Genomic DNA, 21,118 nt, shown 5'->3' with positions numbered 1-21,118 from the left:
TGGCCACTCCCCTCTAGTATATATGCTCACCACTGGCACTTGGGAGTTGCCAGTGATAGTTCTACTTCCTGGTTTGGTGGTGAAGGAGAAAATTCAGCTTTTGGAGTTGACGGTTGGAGAGTTTTTCTGGAGTTTGATGCGTGGAGTTGCTTTGCATGCTTATCCTTATCCTCTCACATTTGGCTTCACCTTCCTATACCTCTTCTGTTTCCCATTCTGTTGTTTTGTGAGTGTATTTGTATGATTGTTGTTTTCTTTTATCCCTGTCTGTTTATCCCTGTCTGTCTGGTTAGTCTTTTCCTGTAGACTGCGGCCCCTCACCTCCCTGGGTGGGGGAGGGATATGGTAAGGTTTAAGTTAGGAGCATAGCTAGGTACGAGATCCCGGCGTCTCCACCATCCGGGGTAATCCGGGGGACAGGGATAGATTAGGGTGCCCCTAGTTCGAGGGATCGGATAGGTACCCAGTCTCTTGACACTACGTGACAAAAACTATATAAATCTTTATTTGCTTGTGACTGTTGTCACCAAAGTACTCAGTCATTATAACCATGGACACCTCAATGTATAAGTATCTATTCATTTATTTTTTCTAGTTTCTCTTTTACTAGCAGGGTCACATGTGGAGTGTAGTCAATGTTTTGCATAAACCATTTATAAATGATAGAAACGGACACTACAATAACTTTAATACCTGTTCGTTAACATCATTATGTAAATACATTTATTAAGTACTAACGGAGGCATAAATTGTTAAGACTTGGCTCAACCAAGATTCTTACCATCTTATATATTTTCTTGTTTTTAACAATAATAACTCTCATAAACATGCAAAAGACGTGAAACTAATATATATATATATATATATATATATATATATAAAAAAAATAAAACTGCATTAGTAGAGTTTCCAAGGATCGCTGCACAGCGACTAAATCGTGAGCTTTTGCTACAGAGCACAACCTATAAATAGTGGTTGGAATTCAAAACTGAAGACCATTCTTTCTCTTAGTGGTAATTTACTAAAACAGTTTTGTATCACCTAAGCACAAACCTTGCGAGCAGTCATTAATCATATTATCATTGTGATTTAACAGACTACAGTAAGTAAATCTAGGGGAAGGTAATACTAGATGTCACATCTTTACTCCTGTTTTAGAGAAGAAGTTTCTCCCTTATAATCTAATTACTTTACTAATGTCATATTGCTTAAAGCGAATCTGTCACCAGGTTTTTGCTATGGAATCTGAGAGCAACATGATGTATGGGGAGAGAGCCTGATTCCAGTGAAGTATCACTTACTGGGCTGCTTGCTGTCATTTTGATAAAATCCCTATTTTATCAGCAGCAGATCTAGCAGTTTCTAAATGCTGAGCCCTGTATGACACTGCCCACACCATTGATTGTCCACTTTCTGTATACACAGTAAATTGACAGAAAGCAACCAATCAGTGGTGAAAGCAGAGTTACACATTGCAAGAGGACTAGATGGCATGTGACACCTAGTCCTGTAATGATAAAACACTGATTTTAATCAAGGTCTGGCCTCAGCCCCTATATAATGCTGTTATTAGATTACATACACAGACCTGCTGACAGATTCCCTTTAATGACCAGTGTGATATACTGTACAGTAAATCAATATATGGACTATACTGAAATTAATATGTTTTTTACAGAATAACTATTCATTGAAGCCACAAACCAAACACAACTGTTCCATAGACTATCACTTGTGGTTTATTTTATTCCTGAAGAGTTTGGCTATTTTATTAGAAAGATTTACTAAAAGTCCATAAACTATGAATTTATGGAGCTTAAAGGCTACCTTCCTCTTACTGTATGTCTGATTGCAATAGAATGGAATATGACAGTCGTGTGAGGTGCACAGGTACATCCAGCACATATATTACTATAGGTGTTTTCACATTGCGTTTAGGGATATTTTGACATATGCGCCGACAGGGCCATAGACTGTAATGGTGCTGGCAAAGTGAATGTGCGCTCTGTCATGCACCATTGTCGGGAATATACGCCTACTGGAGGCGGACACCCAGACTTAGTAGACTACTTCTGGATGTCTGTCTCCAATAGGCATACACTTTCGAAAATGATGCACGTCAGAGTCTATAGCCTTATTGGCGCATTAGTCCGAATTTGCTGGGGGTTCGGACATATGGCCCAACTGGGCCACCGAGCGTGTCCCTAAATGCAATGTGAAAGCCCTCTATCTGTGTATGTGCCAGATGCAATTTAGATGTAGTTTCTGTGCCTGTGCAGGAGCAGGTATAGGCAGGGGCAGAGGAGTCACTTGAGTATATTGTGTAAGTGTTGGTATATTTCAACAATATGGACTGACAGCACTAATCTTCAAAGCTTACACGGCATGGGTAGCGGGTCATCTTCAATTTAAAGTATGGCAACAGATGAGCACTTTGGACTTTTCAGCAAATCCTCCAATAAAGCTGCAAACTTCTTTTAAAATTAAAATTCCATCCATATCTGACTTGTCATAGATAAATATATAACTGTGACATATAGATTATGGAAGTGTTGAACCGGTGCCACCAAGGATTGGATGTTTTCCTAACACTGCAGTCCCTTTTCTTCCAAGAAATAGTGGTGGTCCCAGCTCATTGACACTTTGTGTGATAAATGGGATTCTCACTGGAATGTAAATAACACTTATTTGATTAATAGAAATGTATGCTACTTTCTACTATTACATCTCTCTCAAATCTTCACCATTTTTGTAACCCCCTCAGTGCTATCAGTGAATGGAAATCTTTTTGCCTACATCTGGAGACCCATAATGTCGTGTTAGTTCTCTGTTTACTTGGTGTCTTTATATATTTTGGCTTCAGTGAAATTTTTTCTAGTATTAAATGATATCACTAGGTAACATAGGTTCCACCAGGTGGGTATTATAACGTAGCCCGCTACACTATTGTACCTGGGTGTTTAAAAAAATAAAGGAAATTCAACATACTCCTACTTGTCAGTAAAGAAGCAAATTAAAGTGGAAGACAACCATTATTCTTAAAACAGAAATACGATGTTACTATAAACATAGGCTATGTGTATCAGTGCTGGCTCAATCACGGGTCGTGCATTTTCAAGATCTCCGCTGGTAGGTGATGAATGGAAACAGGCACTGAGTACCAGAAGGAGATTTCCATTTACCATCTACTAGCAGAGATCTGTAAAAATGGGGAGGAATTTGACCACTGAGTATATAAGAAGGTGGCATAACTTTTTGTGCCCTAGTTAAGTTCTAGAACTCTGTTGTAATTGGCGATATCTCATTCTCAAGGTGTCATCTAATGTTCTAGGGTTATATTAATTTCAGTTGCTGGCATGTCTGCATATGTCTTCTGTAATCTACAGTTTCCAAAAGTGAGAGACCATCATTGGGCTTAAATTGAGTGTCAAACCTAGTCCTTCTAATAGTATACAGCTAGAAAAATTGAAATGCACATTTGGTCAGATGTTAGCGGTAAAGGTTTATGAAATGGAGACGTTCTGAGGTTAGTGGTTGCTTTTACAGGTATTATTTAAAGTGGATGGACACAAGCAGAAATACATGTAAAACAATTAAAAACTATGTAGTCACTCATTTACTCCTACCATGTCCCTGATGCTTCCCACTCATCTTCGGTTTACGTTGGCCGCAGACGCCATGCCTAGTATTCCCATTTTGACTATTCCAGCCAATACCTGGCTCTATGGTTTCGGCCTGTATGCTCTCAGGCCATCGATGGGCTGCAAACATTATGGCGGGAATATGCACTGTGGCATGTACAACCAGTGTAAACCGAAGACGAGCCTGAAGCATTGAGGACACAGCGCTAGAATGGCCGATAGTAATGGGGTGAGTGTACAGTATTTCATTATTTTACATGTGTTGCCGCCTGTAGTGCAGGTTATTCATTATCTTTGACCTCCTCTTTATAAAGAGTTTTTATTTTCAAGGCTGATGCTCAAAGCTTGAGTGATTTGCTTCTCATATGACAGTTGAAGCTGTAAGTGGCCATGGCATAGAGGTAGCTGTACACTGTGATGTTATCACCACTATACTATTGATTACACTCTATCTAAACTATGGTAATTTCTGGAATGCTTGTGACGTAATATTCCTAAACTTGTGACCTAATTGTTTCTGTTGATTGCTAATAGAGGCATTGAACCGCATTGGGCGTTACTGCAGACTCATTTTTTAAAATATGATCCATGGGGTAAAACTCTTAGGCAGGTGAAGCTGTTTGGATATTTTCCGAGGATCACTGGGTTTCCTTCCATTCTGATCTCATCCAGTCTGGGCCGCAGGTAACGGGTGTCGTTTGCTTTGCAAAATGTGTCATCTGTGATGGAATCTATATTGTTGAACTGAAGTAAAAATTAAAGGTGAGTGTATTGAATATAATAGAATGCATACAGTAGATTAATACATGTATTATTACATAGAATACACGGATTTAAACATTAATGCGATTCACCAGATCATAAAGTGATGGCATTTCCCATGTCTGACCTCTGAGAACTCTACATATCCATACATGTATGGTGGATGTCGGAATGGGTTAATACATAAAAATAGTTATTACATACAGCACGTAGATTTATATATATACTGTATACAGTATATAAAAGGGAACCGAACATGTAAAATAACACTATTAACATGCAGATAATGGGGTTAATCTGCAGGTTAATAGCGTTCTGACACCGTGTGGTGCCCGCACTGAGAGACCCGCTGTGTGAGGGCTTATTTTCTGTGCCCCGAGCTGACTTTTATTAATACCATTTTGGGGTATATACGATATTTTGATCACTTCTTATTGCAATGTTGCAGTGGCCAAAAAATATGTAATTCTGGCATTTAGATTTTTTTTCTCGTTACGCCATTTACCGAACAGATTAATTTATTTTATATTTTGATTGATCAGATTTTTACGAACACGCCGATACCAAATATTTTTAGAAACCTATTTATTTTTATTTTTTACTTTTAACTGAACTTAATACTCTACTTAGGACAATCACAGCTTCAAGTCTCCTATCACTTGTGCTATACATAGCAGTGCTTCACCATATTATGTATAGCAGAAATCGCAATCTCCTATGAACACCGGCCACACGCCGGCGTTCACAGGAGGATCGTAATTACAACCCATCAGCAATCACATGACGGGGCACTGATGGGAGGGATAAATGATTCGCTTCCAGCCGTCGCGTGTTAAATCCCTCTGTCAGTGATTGACAGCAGGATTTAATTGGTTAACAGCCACGGGCAGATAACCACTCCACCCGCGGCTGTTAAAGGCACGTGATGGCTGATTAAATCAGTCATCATGTGCGGGAAAGATGTGAACTCAGCGAGTGAGCTCTTATCAAAGGCAAGGACATGATGTAAATATACCTCAAAGGTCGTGAAGGTGTTAAGGATATTGGTAGTCAGTATTGTCCAATAGTAGTTGCCAGTTCACACACATGAAGTTCTACAAAATCATAGCACCAAAATATTTGCTAAAATAAAGATGAAGTGGCCAACCAATTTAGTAATACCCAGACTCTTTAAAATGTATACGTATTACATGTTCTCATACCGTGCTGGTTAGTGCCGCCTTCCTCAGCTTTCCTGTCCACATAATTGCAGCTGATGGAGGAGCTTATGACCAGATCTGTCACTGAGTACCCTCAAATGGAAATACACTACAAATAGGAAAGCTACTTTTCAATTGGAGGTCTGATCCCATTCTCCTCCATTAGCAGCCATTTTTGTGAACAGGAAAGCTGTAGAAGTGTATGAGGAAATTTGCACAACTGCTGGAGATGAACATGTAATACTTATATATTACTAAGTGTCCCACAATCATGTCCCCAACACATTTGTCAAAAACAAAGTTAAAGTGACCAAACCTTCTAAAGAAGGAATTGATCAAGTATAATATGCTTATTTACTTAAACTGAGCAAAGACATTACATAAATGTTGGCAGATCCAACAACTTGATGTGTATGGGGGCAAGGGATGACTAGGATCTTTCCTCGGGGGTGAGCTGTTGCCTAGTCGCTGTATACACATCGTGAAGATTGGAGAAAAAAAATGACATGTACCTGTAGATGAATGACACGTAGGCTCTCTGGTAGGTTGGCTGGGACACTGTCTAGTTGATTGTTAGCCAGGTAGAGGTATGCTAAGTTGGTCAGTTTCTATGAAAAGAAAAAAAATAAAATAAAAATGTTTCTCAGCTTGATAAAAGATTGTGTTAATGTGTAGAAAGTGAAAAAATGAAACTTAAAGGGGTTTTTCAGTTTCAGACACCCCTATCTCATAAACCAACTGTGCTTTCTTGGTCGCTTCATTGGGGGACACAGTAACCATGAGTTAATATGCTGCCACCAATAGACTGACGCTAAAAATACATCTTAGAGAAAAGCTGACTCCTTCCCACCAGGCTACACCCGGGCAGCCGACACCCAGTTTTTAGCTTAGTGTCATTCGGAGGCAGACACTTGTGTGAGTCTCAGACCAATCTTAGCCTTGGTTAGGTTAAGAGCAAACCATCTTTCTTTTTTACTTTTGCAGTGGACGATGCTGGCGGATCACACCTATTTAGGCTTCTTCAGCCAGCAGGAATCTTTTGTTCATGATATCTTAGACCATTGATCAGTTTCTTCGGGATTGACGCTGTATCTGATCAATACTGGTCACCTCATAATCTCTTGACAGTCTGACCTTCTTGTCAGGGGGCTTCTTTTTTTCGGGGATTCCCTAGATTCTCTGCCTTTGGGGATGTATCATTCCTGGGTAGGGCACAACGATGGATGAATTGAGTGACTGTTGTAGTCTCCCTTTCAGGTGGCTAAATCAGTACTTTGGATCAGCCCTTATGCTAGCTCGGTCCTCACGGCGATCTCCATCTTAATCTGGTGTTGGCACCCATTTAGTCCTTTTATGTCATGTCGATCAGAGATATCTCTCCATTTTGGCTTTCCAGCAGGGTGATTTTTTTTCCTCTCTAGTGTTCTCTTCCATCAGGTGAGGCTCCAAAAGGGGCTTTCATCTGTGTCTCTCCTTCTCTGGGACAAAGTGGTCTGGCATTCGGCTTCCTCCTTTCACCTTAATGGAGTGTTTGCTCTCTTTCCTTTCGGTACTTTGCCTCTTATCTCTTTGAGAGATTCTTGCCCAATTTGAAGTCATCAGAGTTATGCAACTTTACCTTTCACAGCTCCTTTACCTTTCATAACTCTGTTTTGTCATTCGATTGCTTTTGTGGGTCATCCCTGTGTGCTCTGGCTGAGGTCAGACCGCCTCTAGATCTACCATTGTTCTCTGGTTTTGATCTGCCAATGCGGAAGGTTGTTCTCAGCTAGGAACATACCTGTCAGGGATTGGCTATCTTCCTCTGCAGGGTAGAAGCCTTCTGGGTCTTCTGCCTCCAGGCAGTTGATCTTCTGTTCCGTAGAGCCCCACTTAGTGAAGCTTTTACCTTTGCTTCCAGGGATGGAAGTCTTAGCAAAAGGGTGCTGCAAGTGATAATTGCTTGGGTAGTAACCTTAGGGATTGCTATTCTTCCTTCTGCAGTATTGGTTTTCGTTTTCACACCCAAGGGACAACTTTAGGACGTCCAATTGTTCCTGTGTCTCACAAGGAAGCGACTGATAAGTAAAGATTTTTGGCACTCACCATAAAATCTCCTTCTTGTATCCTTCATTGGGGGACAAAGCACCCTCCCTTGATTGGGAAAGGAGGATTGGTTTTGCTCCTACTACTGCTTATGTACTGACTGAATAACTGGATACCCGCTGCCCAGGTGTAGTCTGGTGAGGAGGAATCAGCTTTTTTTCTAAGGTGTATTCTTAGTGTCCGCCTCCAGGTGATGGCATATTAACCTATAGTTACTGTGTCCCCAATGAAGGCTTCAAGAAAGAGATTTTACTGTGAGCACCAAAACATTTTATTTACTTGCCTTCCCCAGATCCATTGCTGAGTCTCCAACGCTGCTCTCCGTTATTGCCTGTAAGGCTGCCTTCCCTTCGACAGCACTAAATCCAATAATTGAGCTCACTGATCGGCTGTGGCACTCACTGTTGATGTGAGGTCAGTGTTGCAGATAATAGTAGACCCCAGGAGATGTGGCGAAGACTCGGTAAGCCACAATTTTTATATTTTTTTACACAAACTGTAGCAAAGTGACAGGGTCTTCCAAAGTTGGGAAACCTCTTTAAGAAAGCTGCCTCAATAACAAGTTATCAGCACAGATCTCGACACCTCCTTTTCCCACTTTGTTCAAACATGGCGAAGAGCTTGCATCCCCTCCCTCTGTTGGTGAGCTGTATCTTGGGGCTGGCTGACTGGCTCATTTCAGCAGTTGAGCCTACTCCCTTAACTATCTCTGTATCAGCCACGACAGAAGGGGGCTGGCTTAGGTACTGAAGTGAGCCAGTGAGCCAGGCCTCTTATACATGAAGGGCATGTCTTAGATTGAATACTAAGGATTCTCAATGAATAAGACTCCACATTACTTTTCAATAACTGGTCCTCTTTATCCCAGATAAATATATTCAGTTTTTAGTTAAAGTGATGGGAGGATTATAAATTAAAGAAATGTGAGAAGGTTAGACTTCTTTACCCTCTAGAATCCAATAAGATAGGTTTCCTATAAATGTTGGGCTTTATAATGCTGTTACCTTGAAAGCATTGGCTTTGATGGCTTTGCTTTTGATCATATTCTCGTTGACATTAAATGTGGTCAGTTTTGAAGGTAAAGCTGGAATCCTAGTCAGCTTGTTTTCCGCAAGAGAAAGCAGCTCAAGGTGAACTAGCTTCTCGAATGCTTTCTCTTCAATCTCCTCTATAAGATTCCCGGTTAGATCAATCCTCTTTAAGGTGGCTAAGAAAGAAGAGGAGGAAAATAAGACTCAATCATACATCCGTCTCCTGCAGTAACCATCCATGAGGATGTATATTTATTATACATAAAGATTCTCAAACATTCTATGAATCTTTAGATGTACTGTGCTCTAGGTTCCTTAGGAGGCCAGTACTATTGCATGATTAAACAAAAGTGATCATACTTTTTGTGTAGAGTGCTGCTTTGCGTACTGAATGTATTATCTGATATTATGTGGTTTATTTGGTGCTGATTTTGTGTATTCCCTGTTGTGAAATCTCTAAAGTAAAGTGCTGCACATATGACCAAGACTGGTAAAACCACATTCACAAATTATAACAAAAGTCAGTCTGGATTTTTTAGCGTGCTGTGAATTCAGATCTACAGCATGTCTAAATGAAAAAATCTGCAGCAAAATCAGTGAGTAAAGAGAAACTAGTACCCAAAGGGGTCCCACTGAAGCATGGGGAGATCTGATCTACTGTAAACTTACGGAAGTCAGAGAAGTCTTTCGCAGTGATTTTCTTTATTTGGTTGAATCGAGCATATAGATATGCAGTCTCTTTAGGCAAGGGGGGCACTTCGTCTATATCGGTTTCTTCACAGTAAACTGATCCGCTAAGACATACACACGCTAGACATGTAGGCAAATCTGAAATAACATTTATTATGTTAATAATAAAATTATAACAGTGGAAGGAAACTTCATTTAGAAGAAAACACCACTCTGAGCCATGTCACAGTTAAAATCTCAATAAAAAGTTGAATAACTTTGAATATTTTCTTTTACTTATTCAGTAATGTTTTTTTAATTGTTTGACATTCTTCCAAGCATTCACACCCAAAGTTAAAATGTACCCCCAGGGAAAAATAAAACCCTGGCAGTGCTGTTAGGCCCTTATGTACAGTATCTTTGTGGGGATTTTCTCTCCAAGGATGCTCTGCCTTTTTCTGCATATGCTATTGCATCCATTTGTCTTCTTTCTAAATTATTTTTAAAGGCAGCAGAAAAATAATAATAAAGTGTGTGTGTGTATATGTATATGTGTATGTATATGTATGTATATATATATATGTATGTGTATATATATATATATATATATATATATATATATATATACACATTTTATTATAAATATATATACATATCCCACTAAATGTCTAAAGGTTCATATGAACATTTTCAGACACTAGCATTCCGACATTTGAAAGGGTTATATGAATTTTTTATTCTTTCTTTACATTTTCCAAGCATATATATTAATGATGGTGAAAAAATAATTTTTTTTTGTTTTTATATTATAGATTATTTGGTCTCTTTTGCGTCCTCCCCTGGTCAGGAAATGTGGTATGATCAGACCATCTTTCGTACATGGTCAGACACAGCCATTACACAGTACATAACTGGGACGCATTTATAAGATTATCTCAGCACAGGAACATTTTTTTAAAACACATCCAATTGTGAAAATTATTATTCCAACATCTATTGATTAAAATATACTTTAGAGGTGCGATGTAGTGGTGCTGTTAGTTCTGCCTAGTTAGGCCTGCTGCAAGTGGGACAACTACCACAGGTTGTCAGAGGGTAAATCAGAGTAGAGTAAAACAATGACTTGCGCTGTTCAGGTAGGAGTTAAAGAAGGAGGTGACTACAATATACTTTGTTTGTGGGAAAACCCTTTTAAGTATAGCTTGTGTTACTATGTTCTATCACATAGATATTCTAACTGGCCTTTACTGACTTACACAAAAAATATGTTACCTTTAGCGTCCGTAGCATCTGTAACGTTTTGATCCGATTCCCTCCTGTACCTTCTTTTTGAAACTGTAAGTCCATTTGGCTGTTTAAATAATTAGTCATATATACAAGTATTAGAGATTAGCAAACAAATTGCAGAATTTTCAAATTCTTGTGTTGTAGATGTCCATTTCTACAGCATTGCTGACTTGTAATCGTAAGAAACAGATATGGTTTTCATGTTTACCTGTTAAGAGCCGTTTAATCAATCTGTTAAATTTATTTGACAGAAAAAACATATCTCTGATTTGATGACTCTATCACTTGGCATCGATTAGCATCCGAATGTTAGATGATTGGTATTTCCTACTATTAATGGCTCTTTCTGCATAAAGAAGGTTGTTTCATCTGCTTGTGCTTGTAAACAGAGTAGCTTGGCAATTTACATTTCCTTAAAAACCCTCTCCGTTCTCAAGAACTGAGGGATTTTTAAATTAATTCTATTGTTTATGGCTCATTGCCTAGGTTATCGGTCACCCATGCAGTCTTTCAGAAGTGTCCGGTGTCCTAGAGAAGGAGCGCCTTGCTTACAAACCCTTTACAATAGATCTTGTAAGCATTGCTCTGAAGCTGGCTAAATCACTAGATCCAGCCACCTTCAGTGCCCCTACGCTCCTCTTATACTGCCAAGGTAAAGCTGCCTTTGCTAGCAGCATGAGCGAACACAGAGTTCAGACCAGTGCCACAAGCACACCACTGGTCCAAAGTGTCCATTATGAGGAGCACACCTTCCTTGGCAAGTAGGGAGGAAGGGGAGTGCTCTTGAAGACAGGAAATGGAAAAATCCCTTTAATGATGTAAGCAGTAGGTGATGGCATTCCCTAGAAATATGCAGTTACCTACTTTTACGTGAAAACCCCATTTTCAAAAATTTCTATCAGTAGAAAAATAATAGAGCCAGGGAACACGTACATTTGCAGAATTAATGCAGAATTTGGATGCCAGAAGAATAAAAGACGAAAAATATCGGTCTCTCAATCAAATAATATACTGTATCCAACTATATATTAGGAAAGCTTTAAAGGGATCCGGTCTCTAGATTCATGCTGCCAAAGCACAGTATACAGTTATATGAAAAAGTTTTGGCACCCCTATTAATCTTATGCTTAATGTTTTATAAAAATTGGTGTTTTTGCAACAGCTACAGTTTGATACATGTAATAACTGTTGGAAACAGTAATGTTTCTGCCTTGAAATGAGGTTTATTGTACTAACAGAAAATGTGCAATCTGCATTCAAACAAAATTTGACAGGTGCATAAGTATGGGCACCCTTATCATTTTCTTGTTTTAAATACTCCTACCTACTTTTTACTGACTTACTAAAGCACTTTTTTTGGTTTTGTAACCTCATTGAGCTTTGAACTTCATAGCAGTTGTATGCAATCATGAGAAAAGCTACTTAAAGTGGCTACTTGCAAGTTGTTCTCCTGTTTGAATCTCCTCTGAAGAGTGGCATCATGGGCTCCTCAAAACAACTGTCAAATGATCTGAAAACAAAGATTATTCAACATAGTTGTTCAGGGGAAGGATACAAAAAGCTGTCTCCGAGATTTAACCTGTCAGTTTCCACTGTGATGAACATAGTAAGGAAATGGAAGAACACAGGGACAGTTCTTGTTAAGGCCAGAAGTGGCAGGCCAAGAAAAACATCAGAAAGGCAGAGAAGAAGAATGGTGAGATCAGTCAAGGGCAATCCTCAGACCACCTCTAGAGAGCTGCAGCATCAACTTGCTGCAGATGGTGTCACTGTGCATCGGTCAACTATACAACACACTTTGCACAAGGAGAAGCTGTATGGGAGAGTGATGCGAAAGAAGTCGTTTCTGCAAGCACGCCACAAACAGAGTCGGCTGAGGTATGCAAAAGCACATTTGGAGAAGCCAATTTCTTTTTGGAAGAAGATCCTGTGGACTGATGAAACCAAGATTGAGTTGTTTGGTCATACAAAAAGGCGTTATGCATGGCGGCAAAAAAACACAGCATTCCAGGAAAAACACTTGCTACCCACAGTAAAATTTGGTGGAGGTTCCATCATGCTTTGGGGCTGTGTGGCCAATGCCGGCACCAGGAATCTTGTTAAAGTTGAGGGACGCATGGATTCCACTCAGTATCAGCAGATTCTTGACAATAATGTTCAAGAATCAGTGACAAAGTTGAAGTTACGCAGGGGATGGATCTTTCAGCAAGACAATGATCCAAAACACCGCTCCAAATCTACTCAGGCATTCATGCAGAGGAACAATTACAATGCTCTGGAATGGCCATCCCAGTCCCCAGACTTAAATATCATTGAACATCTGTGGGATCATTTGAAGAGGGCTATCCATGCTCGGCGACCATCAAACTTAACTGAACTAGAATTGTTTTGTAAAGAGGAATGGTCAAAAATACCTTCATCCAGGATCCAGGAACTCATTAAAAGCTACAGGAAGTGATTAGAGGCTGTTATTTTTGCAAAAGGAGGATCTACTAAATATTAATGTCACTTTTCTGGTGAGGTGCCCATACTTATGCACCTGTCAAATTTTGTTTGAATGCAGATTGCACATTTTCTGTTAGTACAATAAACCTCATTTCAAGGCAGAAACATTACTGTGTCCAACAGTTATTACATATATCAAACTGAAATAGCTGTTGCAAAAACATCAATTTTTATAAAACATTAAGCTTAAGATTAATAGGGATGCCCAAACTTTTTCATATAACTGTATGTAATCCAGTTGAGTGTTATTGGTGCTATAACCTAAACATCTAGGAGATCAAAAGCTTATTGGTACGTACATGGCTCAACTTTGAGGGACATGACTCATGTCTGTCTACAGGAGAATCACTAATTTCAATATAGACAGACACATTTTAAAGAGAGCATCTATGTCTAACTGAAACGGGCAAAAATACATTAAAAGAAGGCAGGACCCTTCGCTCCACCCATCATATACATAAAGTGGTATTTTACTCTTGGAAGTTAAAGGGTAATTCTCATTTTCCATTTATTCCTCGGAAGGATCAACTGCGAAACGACCACTATGCATCCTTTCACTTGCCACCTGTGGTCTGTAAGCACTTTGTCACTTTATACTGTATGTTTGCACTTTATCATTGCTAGGAGCTGATCTTGGGTCTAGAGAGACCTCTGATTCATGCACTTTTAGCAGAATTTAAGTGTCATGCATTTCAGTGATATTGATGTTACATGTCTTTATGACCCTGGGTATTAATCCTGTACTATTGGAGAGACAATCTTTCACCTCCGTTTTTATGTGTTTTATCTTTTTATGTAATAATAACGTGCAATGATTTAGAATTTATGTTTGACTTGTGTGGGTGCTTTTGTCTAGGTGGTATATTCAAATAGGCTGGTCAATGTGATACATATGTATGTATGGGATATGCTATAATTGTATGATAGCTTGCTTTATAATTTTTTGGAGCTTCCCCCAGAAATTAAGAGTCCAGTGCGTGCGTGGTCGTCTCTGCTTTGACAGCAGATGCTCGATAGAGCCCAGTTCTCAACATAGATGAGGGTCCTAGCATCTGTGCCATAAATTTAAAGATGGGAATAGTCTTTTAAAGTCCAGATTTCACTTCTTCAAACTGTATTCATGGGAACCTGTCGCGTGAAAAGCCGCTATTAACCTGCAGATATGGGGTTAGTTTGCAGGCTAATAGCATTCTAAACCTGCCCAGCGCCATGCAGGCTAAGCTTTGCTGCCAAAAGGAAATTAACTTTATTCTCCCCACAGCTTTCGGTTTCCAGTCACAGGGGGGTGGTGTCGGCATGGGTTAAGTCACCGCTGTGTATATAGAGAGCAGCAGCTGTAACCGCGCCCCCAGCTGTGTATATAGAGCGCAGCAGCTGTAACCGCGCCCCCAGCTGTGTATATAGAGAGCAGCAGCTGTAACCGCGCCTCCAGCTGTGTATATAGAGAGCAGCAGCTGTAACCGCGCCCCCAGCTGTGTATATAGAGAGCAGCAGCTGTAACCGCGCCCCCAGCTGTGTATATAGAGAGCAGCAGCTGTAACCGCGCCCCCAGCTGTGTATATAGAGAGCAGCAGCTGTAACCGCGCCTCCAGCTGTGTATATAGAGAGCAGCAGCTGTAACCGCGCCCCCAGCTGTGTATATAGAGAGCAGCAGCTGTAACCGCGCCCCCAGCTGTGTATATAGAGAGCAGCAGCTGTAACCGCGCCTCCAGCTGTGTATATAGAGAGCAGCAGCTGTAACCGCGCCTCCAGCTGTGTATATAGAGAGCAGCAGCTGTAACCGCGCCCCCAGCTGTGTATATAGAGAGCAGCAGCTGTAACCGCGCCCCCAGCTGTGTATATAGAGAGCAGCAGCTGTAACCGCGCCTCCAGCTGTGTCTGACAGCCGGCTCGGCATTAGAGCTGGCTGCTTTCAGTCAGCTCTGGGGGACGCAGTTACAGTTGCTGCTCTCTATATACAGAGCAGTGATTGAACTAGCATCTGTGCCACCCCTGTGACTGAAACCAGAACACTGCCGGGAGGAATAAAGTTTATTTCCTCCTGGCAGTGGGGCTCTGAGTTAATAGCTTAATTAGGTTAATTATGTTTTTTTACCGTGACAGGTTCCCTTTAAAGGTGGCTAGTGACACTTTTGACAGGTGGAACAATGATTTTACATAGATTAGTGACTACCTTTAGTTAATAAAATTGCAAAGTTTTAGTCTGCAATCTTCATTCCTATAGTCATTTTTAGACCCCTCCTGAATATTAAATGTCCCCCTGATACAAGTTTCAGATTTTTCTCTTGTGGGAGTGTTTCTCCAAGTAATAGTATCAATTACTGGTGTTGAACAAGGTGGCCTGGCTCACAATCCCTACTAAAGGTGTTGTTTTGTGGGGTTTCGATCAGGGCTGTGTGCAGTCAGTCAAGTTCTTCCACATCAAACTCACCCAACCATATCTTAATGGACTTTGCTTAGTGCACAATCATGGGGAACAAAAAATGGCTTACCCCAAACTGTTACCACAAGGTTGTAAGCTACAGTTGTCTTAAATTACTTTGTATGCTGAAAAATTAAGACTAGTCTTCACTACAATTATTTGGGTCTAGGCCAAAAAAAATGCAGTCAGGCGGGAAACATTCTGTTGGCATTTGTTAATCTCAGACTTGTCCAACAGACTGAATTGTCATGCCAGAGAACATGTTTCAACTGCTCCAGAGTCCAGTTGTGCCTCCTTTACACCACTCCATTCAATACTTGGTATTGTGCTTAGTGATGTAAGGCTGCATACAGCTGCTCGGCCATGGAAACCCATTTCATGAGCTCTTTAGAATGAGCCATTGTTTCACAACTGTTAGTAAAGGCAGATTGCATGGAGAGGGGCTGGATTTTATACACCTGTGGCAATGGGACTGGATGCAAAGCCTGAATTCAGTGATTAAGAGGTATGTCCCTATAGGTGAGGTTTGACTGTATAGAGTATTTTTCAGATTTTGAAAACAGTAATATGTATTGTTTATTTTTCACTGTGATACATTTTTTGCATGTTCTTTTGTAGGGTTTAGCATTTGCCACCATGCCATTGTTGTCTATGGGTTGTGTCTGGATTTGCCGCTCTGCCATGCGCAAATGAATTGGACACAGTTCATGGGCGGAAGGGGACTGTTGGTGTAAAAAATGTGTTCTGTTCTCGGAGTTCTGTTCTCGGAGTTCTGTTCTTGGAGAACCATTTAGATAATATTACTGTATCCTTATAGGAGTATTCCAACCTAAGCAAATTTTCACCTATCCACTGGAAACGTGATAACTGTTAGATCAGTGTGGATCATACCGATCACCAGAACAACACTGTTGCCTTGCCACTCCATACAAGTATATGTCACTGACGAAGAAAGTGGGGCGCAGTGCTTAGCTATCTTCAGGTATCTTCAATGTCATAGACTTCAATGTAGAAGCATGTCCCCCTTTCTGGTGAATGATGGGGGGTCCCATCAGTGAGACCCATAGTTATCACCTACTCACTGTATAGTAACATTCTTATTCTTGGGCTCGGCCTCTTTTTATGTGAGTAGGACTCAGATGCAATTTCAAACACAATCCATGAACAAGAATAGTACAGTTTCTGGAAGATAAAGTTCAATTTTTTGATCTCAGAAAACTGCTTAAAGTTTATACCTTTTAAAGAAAACCTGTCATGTCCCAAAACACAAATAATCTGAAGGTCTAGGGTTAATCTGCAGGTTACTAGCATTCTTTCACTGTGCGGCTGCTGCACTGAGAGACCCGCTGCCGGGAGAAAATTAACTTTATTCTTCCCCTCACTCGGGCTTTAATTCCATAGAGTTGCATCCGTCGTGACTTCAGTCACTACTCAGTGCATAGTGAGTGACGGCTGTAACCATGCCCCGGCACTGACTGACAGCCGACTCTGTACTGATTCACTGCTGAGCCTGCTGTTAGTCAGTGTCAGGGTGTGATTACAGCCGCCACTCACTATGCACTGAGTGGTGACTAAAGCCACGACGGCCGCACCTCTATGACTGAAAGCAATCTGAGCAAGCTACATATTGCTATGAGCATGTGCATAGCTCACCAGGTGAGCATATAATAATATAGACCTGCTATTTCGCCCTTGTATCCCTGATTTTTCCCTACAGGTTCTCCATCATAGTTGTGACTATTATAAGGTAGACGCCTCCACTTCCATGGTCTATGTACATCACTGTTGTTACAGTACTACTCTATGCAGCGCTCTGCATTTCAGCTTTTCTTTGTTACATTGTAGTCTGATAAAGGGGTTGTCCACTTTTCAAAAATCTTTTGTGCATAGGTTCAATTACCTTTAATCCCTTCACTCCCCAGAAAATGTTTGTTTTTGCATCTTTGTTTCTTCCTATCTTCTTTACAACACCCATAAGGTTTTTATTTTTTTATCTACATAGCACGAGGGGCTTGTTTTTTTTGTAGGATAAGTTGTAGTTTTGAATGACATAATTCACTTTATAATATAATGTACTGCAAAATGAGAAAAAATTACAATTGAAGTGAAATGGTGGGGGAAAAAATGCTATTCCATTATTGCTTTTGAGATTTGTTTTTACCGTGTTTAGGTGACTCGAAGCTGCCATTGTTTGAACGCTTTTACCATAAGGTAAAAATCAAAGTCTCTTATGAAGCTCAGCTATAGGCTCAGCTTCATGGGAGTATGCAGATGTCAGTGATGGGGGCCTTCAGTAGGCGCTTGGCTGCTTTGGAAAAGTCATGGGGAGTTTTGTGCAAAACAGGCACACCACTTATATGCTGCTGTCAAAGATTTACAGAAATGGTTAAAGGGCTTGTCCAATCAAAAGCTACAAGTCTGCAGTTACTCTGAGACTGCAGACTTATGAATCCTCACATTGCGCACACTGCATTCTGTGAGGATTCTCTGATGCCCACGCCTGGAGCGATCATGTGACCACAAGTATGCGATATGCACACTCCTGTCCACATTCTGAGTAGGTGGGTGTGGTATCGCCTAACACAAGTGTATTGCGTGAGGCTGCATACAGTCTAATCGGAATGTGGCCGGGAGTATGCATATCGCATACTTGTGGTCACATGATTTCCCGATCCCAGCACTGAAGAATCGTCACAGTGCGCCACATGCACAATGTGAAGATTCACAAGTCTGCAGTCACATAGAATGTCATAGAATGACTGCAGACTTGTAGCTTTAGAACAGACAATCCCTTTAAGTGGTTAAACAGCATTCAGAGATATTGCGATCAGTTCTCTTGAAGGCAGGTGGGGGCAGTCGACACCTATCTTGTATGGAGCTGGCTAAGTTACTGAGCCTGCTCCAAACGCCTACACCAGAGCTAGAGGTATTCCTCTCACAAAATAATGGCATTATACCAGAATGTGCCATCACATTAAGGTCAATGGGGGGCTGAGCTCTTGGACCCCCATCAATACCAAGATTAAAGGGGCTGCAACTCTGAATCAAGTTTAACGGTTTTACAATGCTCAACCGCACCCTCGTAAAACCTATGCACTGGAGACTGCATCCAGCCCCATTAAATTAAGAAAGAAGTCCCCCTTTGAAGAAGTGCAAGCAGTTTCCTTTCTTCTTTTGTTTTTCTTATTTTTTTCAAAACTGCTTTGAATACTAATAACGTTTTCTTAGAACAATCGCGCTTTCAGGCCTCACTCCCAGGTTGCCTCAACTTATACACAAGTGGGCCATGAGTTTTATTCCTGCGTAGTAGACATGAGCTTGTTTATATTAAATTATTTGTTATGTCTTCCTATTAGTTTGATGATCAAATGAAGTAGTAAGCTGCATGTAGTTAGTTAATTTGGTCAGAGTTTAGCACGTAAAAAATCTAATGTTATATAAACATTGATTATAAACTATTGACACAGGCTGCATTGCTACAAATGGCTGTAAAAAAATTATAAGTATGGGTAGATACCTCTTCAGCTGCTGTTTCCTTCTTACGTTGTTCAAAGTGTTGCTTGAAGAGCATTCCCTCAAATATTTCATCAGCATCATAGTCATAAAGTGCTTCTTGCTGCAGAGGAGGTGCCGACTGTATGAAGGGTAGCAGCAAAATCACAGAGCACCACATATGCATCGTCTGCCTCATGGCTGTCCTTGAAGCTGTTCTCGGAGGATGCAGCTCTACTTTACTCTCTCAAAAAGTTTTCCTGGGGAAAATCCTTTCTCAGTGCCTGGGAGAGAACAGCATGTCATAACAATAGTGAGAAGGCTGCATGACTTGTTGGCAGGGACTGAGCAGGCTCGGTCCATTGAGGGGATTATGCTTAACCCTTTAGGATGATTGCGAAATTCATGTGAGGCTCTGAAGCCATTCAAGGAATCCTAATAATTACCTTCGTACTAAACCCCCTTTTACTGCCTGGACATGTGTTACTCATTGACAAAATTACAGTTAAATTAAAACTGATGTTAGTGTTGGCTAATAACAATATTACAGTAACACGTCTTAACTCAGGTTTAACCTACTCATCGTATAATATAGAATTCGTCAAGTTCTATAGCAAATAGAAAAATCTTTCTGTAATGGCTGGTTTACTATATGTATATAACTGATATAGTAAAAGCAATGTATTCATTAACACATATTACATTTTATTGCAGTTCTATTAGTTTTAAATGCATGGAGTATTTCTATTTATTTCTTTTTATGCATCAAATCTCCCAGGTTTAATAAGTATCCTACCTTCTGTTCCCTGATTGCTCAATGTCTCTGCCCGTCTGTCTTCATTAAGTTCATTAGATGAGCTATACAGCCCAGATGTGAATAATCTTCCTTGGATGCATAGGAACTCATTGCTGTATATGGATGACATGGGCCATGGAATGAAGGAGGCAGTTCCAGAATTTTTAGCCTTAAGGGTATAGATTTACTTCCGAAAGCAGGGGGGCAATGCAGCTGATAGTTCACACAGGCCCTAAGGATTTAGTTTTATGTATAGGTATGCATGTATTTTACTCACTCACTGCAGGACAGAGGACGAATCCTACATTGGTTTGTGGAGTTAAAAAGACTTCAATTATGTTTTTCGACTTTATTTTTTTTTCTTTTGTATTCTGTATTAAGCAATATATAAAAAAAGTCATGAAAAATAAATTATGAGAGGCTTTACATTATATTACAATTTTGTACAACCTTATTTTCCTAATTGTTTTTGCACAGCAAATACTACGTTAATTCTGGTATATTTAGGAGACATAAACTAGTTGTCCCTGATTGTTCCACTTTAACATCTGGGATTGAATGTTCCATTCTGATACTTTCAGAATCCACAGTTTCTGCTTTTGTACTTTTTTCCATGATTGTATTTTACTTATGATACATACCAAAATGAATGCTCTCTGCAATGATTCATTATTTTTGGATCCAAAAATATTCCAACAAATGCAAGCCTGGTCACTTTCACAACTAATTCTGACAGATTTAGGTCCTTCTAATATTTTGTTCTATTCTGTATTCAAACATTTTTATATTGATGTGTGAAATAAAACAATAAACAAAGACAAAATCACTGAGGTTATCTCAAAGGTACAATCCAACATAAATAATCTCTGATCATGAGGCATTATGAGAAATAAGACAAAAATTAGGGGTTGTTATAGATAAAAGTAAATGGGAAACACTACGTAAAAAGATATTCCAGTCCTAGCTTATTAGTTGTCACAAGGTCCATCAGTACATCTATCAGCAAATACTGGAGAAAATAGTATCCCAATGGACTGGTTCATTGTCTTCTTCATTTTTTTGGTGCCTTTGCATATGAAGACCATTCAAGATGTCGCCTACACATAGAGAAATCACAGCTGTAAGTAGAAGAAAAGAAGGATGGAGGTAAGAGGGAGGCCAATGAGGACATAGAGGAGATGGGGGACATAGCAAGTCTCACAAAATACTGGAGATGTCAAAAGGTCCAA

At 40.1% G+C, this 21,118-nt stretch overlaps 2 protein-coding genes across 3 annotated transcripts in view; one reads left to right on the top strand and one right to left on the bottom strand.

Annotated features, from left to right (window-relative positions):
- CENPP (centromere protein P) overlaps window positions 1–21,118 on the top strand; it is a 438,647-nt gene that overhangs the window by 104,279 nt on the left and 313,250 nt on the right. The gene's annotated exons all lie outside the window — the stretch shown is intronic.
- Window positions 483–19,905, bottom strand: OGN (osteoglycin). The gene is made up of 7 exons (XM_073644332.1): window positions 19,890–19,905; window positions 19,119–19,377; window positions 10,660–10,738; window positions 9,388–9,546; window positions 8,692–8,894; window positions 6,115–6,210; window positions 483–4,385 (listed from the first exon to the last, which is right to left on the bottom strand). The coding sequence occupies exons 2-7, from the start codon at window positions 19,290–19,292 to the stop codon at window positions 4,209–4,211; spliced, it is 888 nt and encodes a 295-aa protein (XP_073500433.1). The 5' UTR covers window positions 19,293–19,377; window positions 19,890–19,905; the 3' UTR covers window positions 483–4,208.

This window comes from Phyllobates terribilis, unplaced genomic scaffold (genome assembly GCF_046119375.1).
Source record: "Phyllobates terribilis strain yellow unplaced genomic scaffold, ASM4611937v1 Scaffold_8__6_contigs__length_399053987, whole genome shotgun sequence".
Lineage (NCBI taxonomy): Eukaryota > Metazoa > Chordata > Amphibia > Anura > Dendrobatidae > Phyllobates > Phyllobates terribilis.
This window is presented reverse-complemented; position numbering and strand designations above follow the sequence as displayed.

Coding starts and splice junctions, on each gene's coding strand:
- OGN (XM_073644332.1), bottom strand. CDS start 19,292: ATGAGGCAGACGATGCATATGTGGTGCTCTGTGATTTTGCTGCTACCC. Junction 9,547..10,659: donor AGATGCTACGGACGCTAAAG/GTAACATATTTT, acceptor ATGTTATTTCAG/ATTTGCCTACATGTCTAGCG. Junction 6,211..8,691: donor TCAAAGCCAATGCTTTCAAG/GTAACAGCATTA, acceptor TTCTTTTCATAG/AAACTGACCAACTTAGCATA.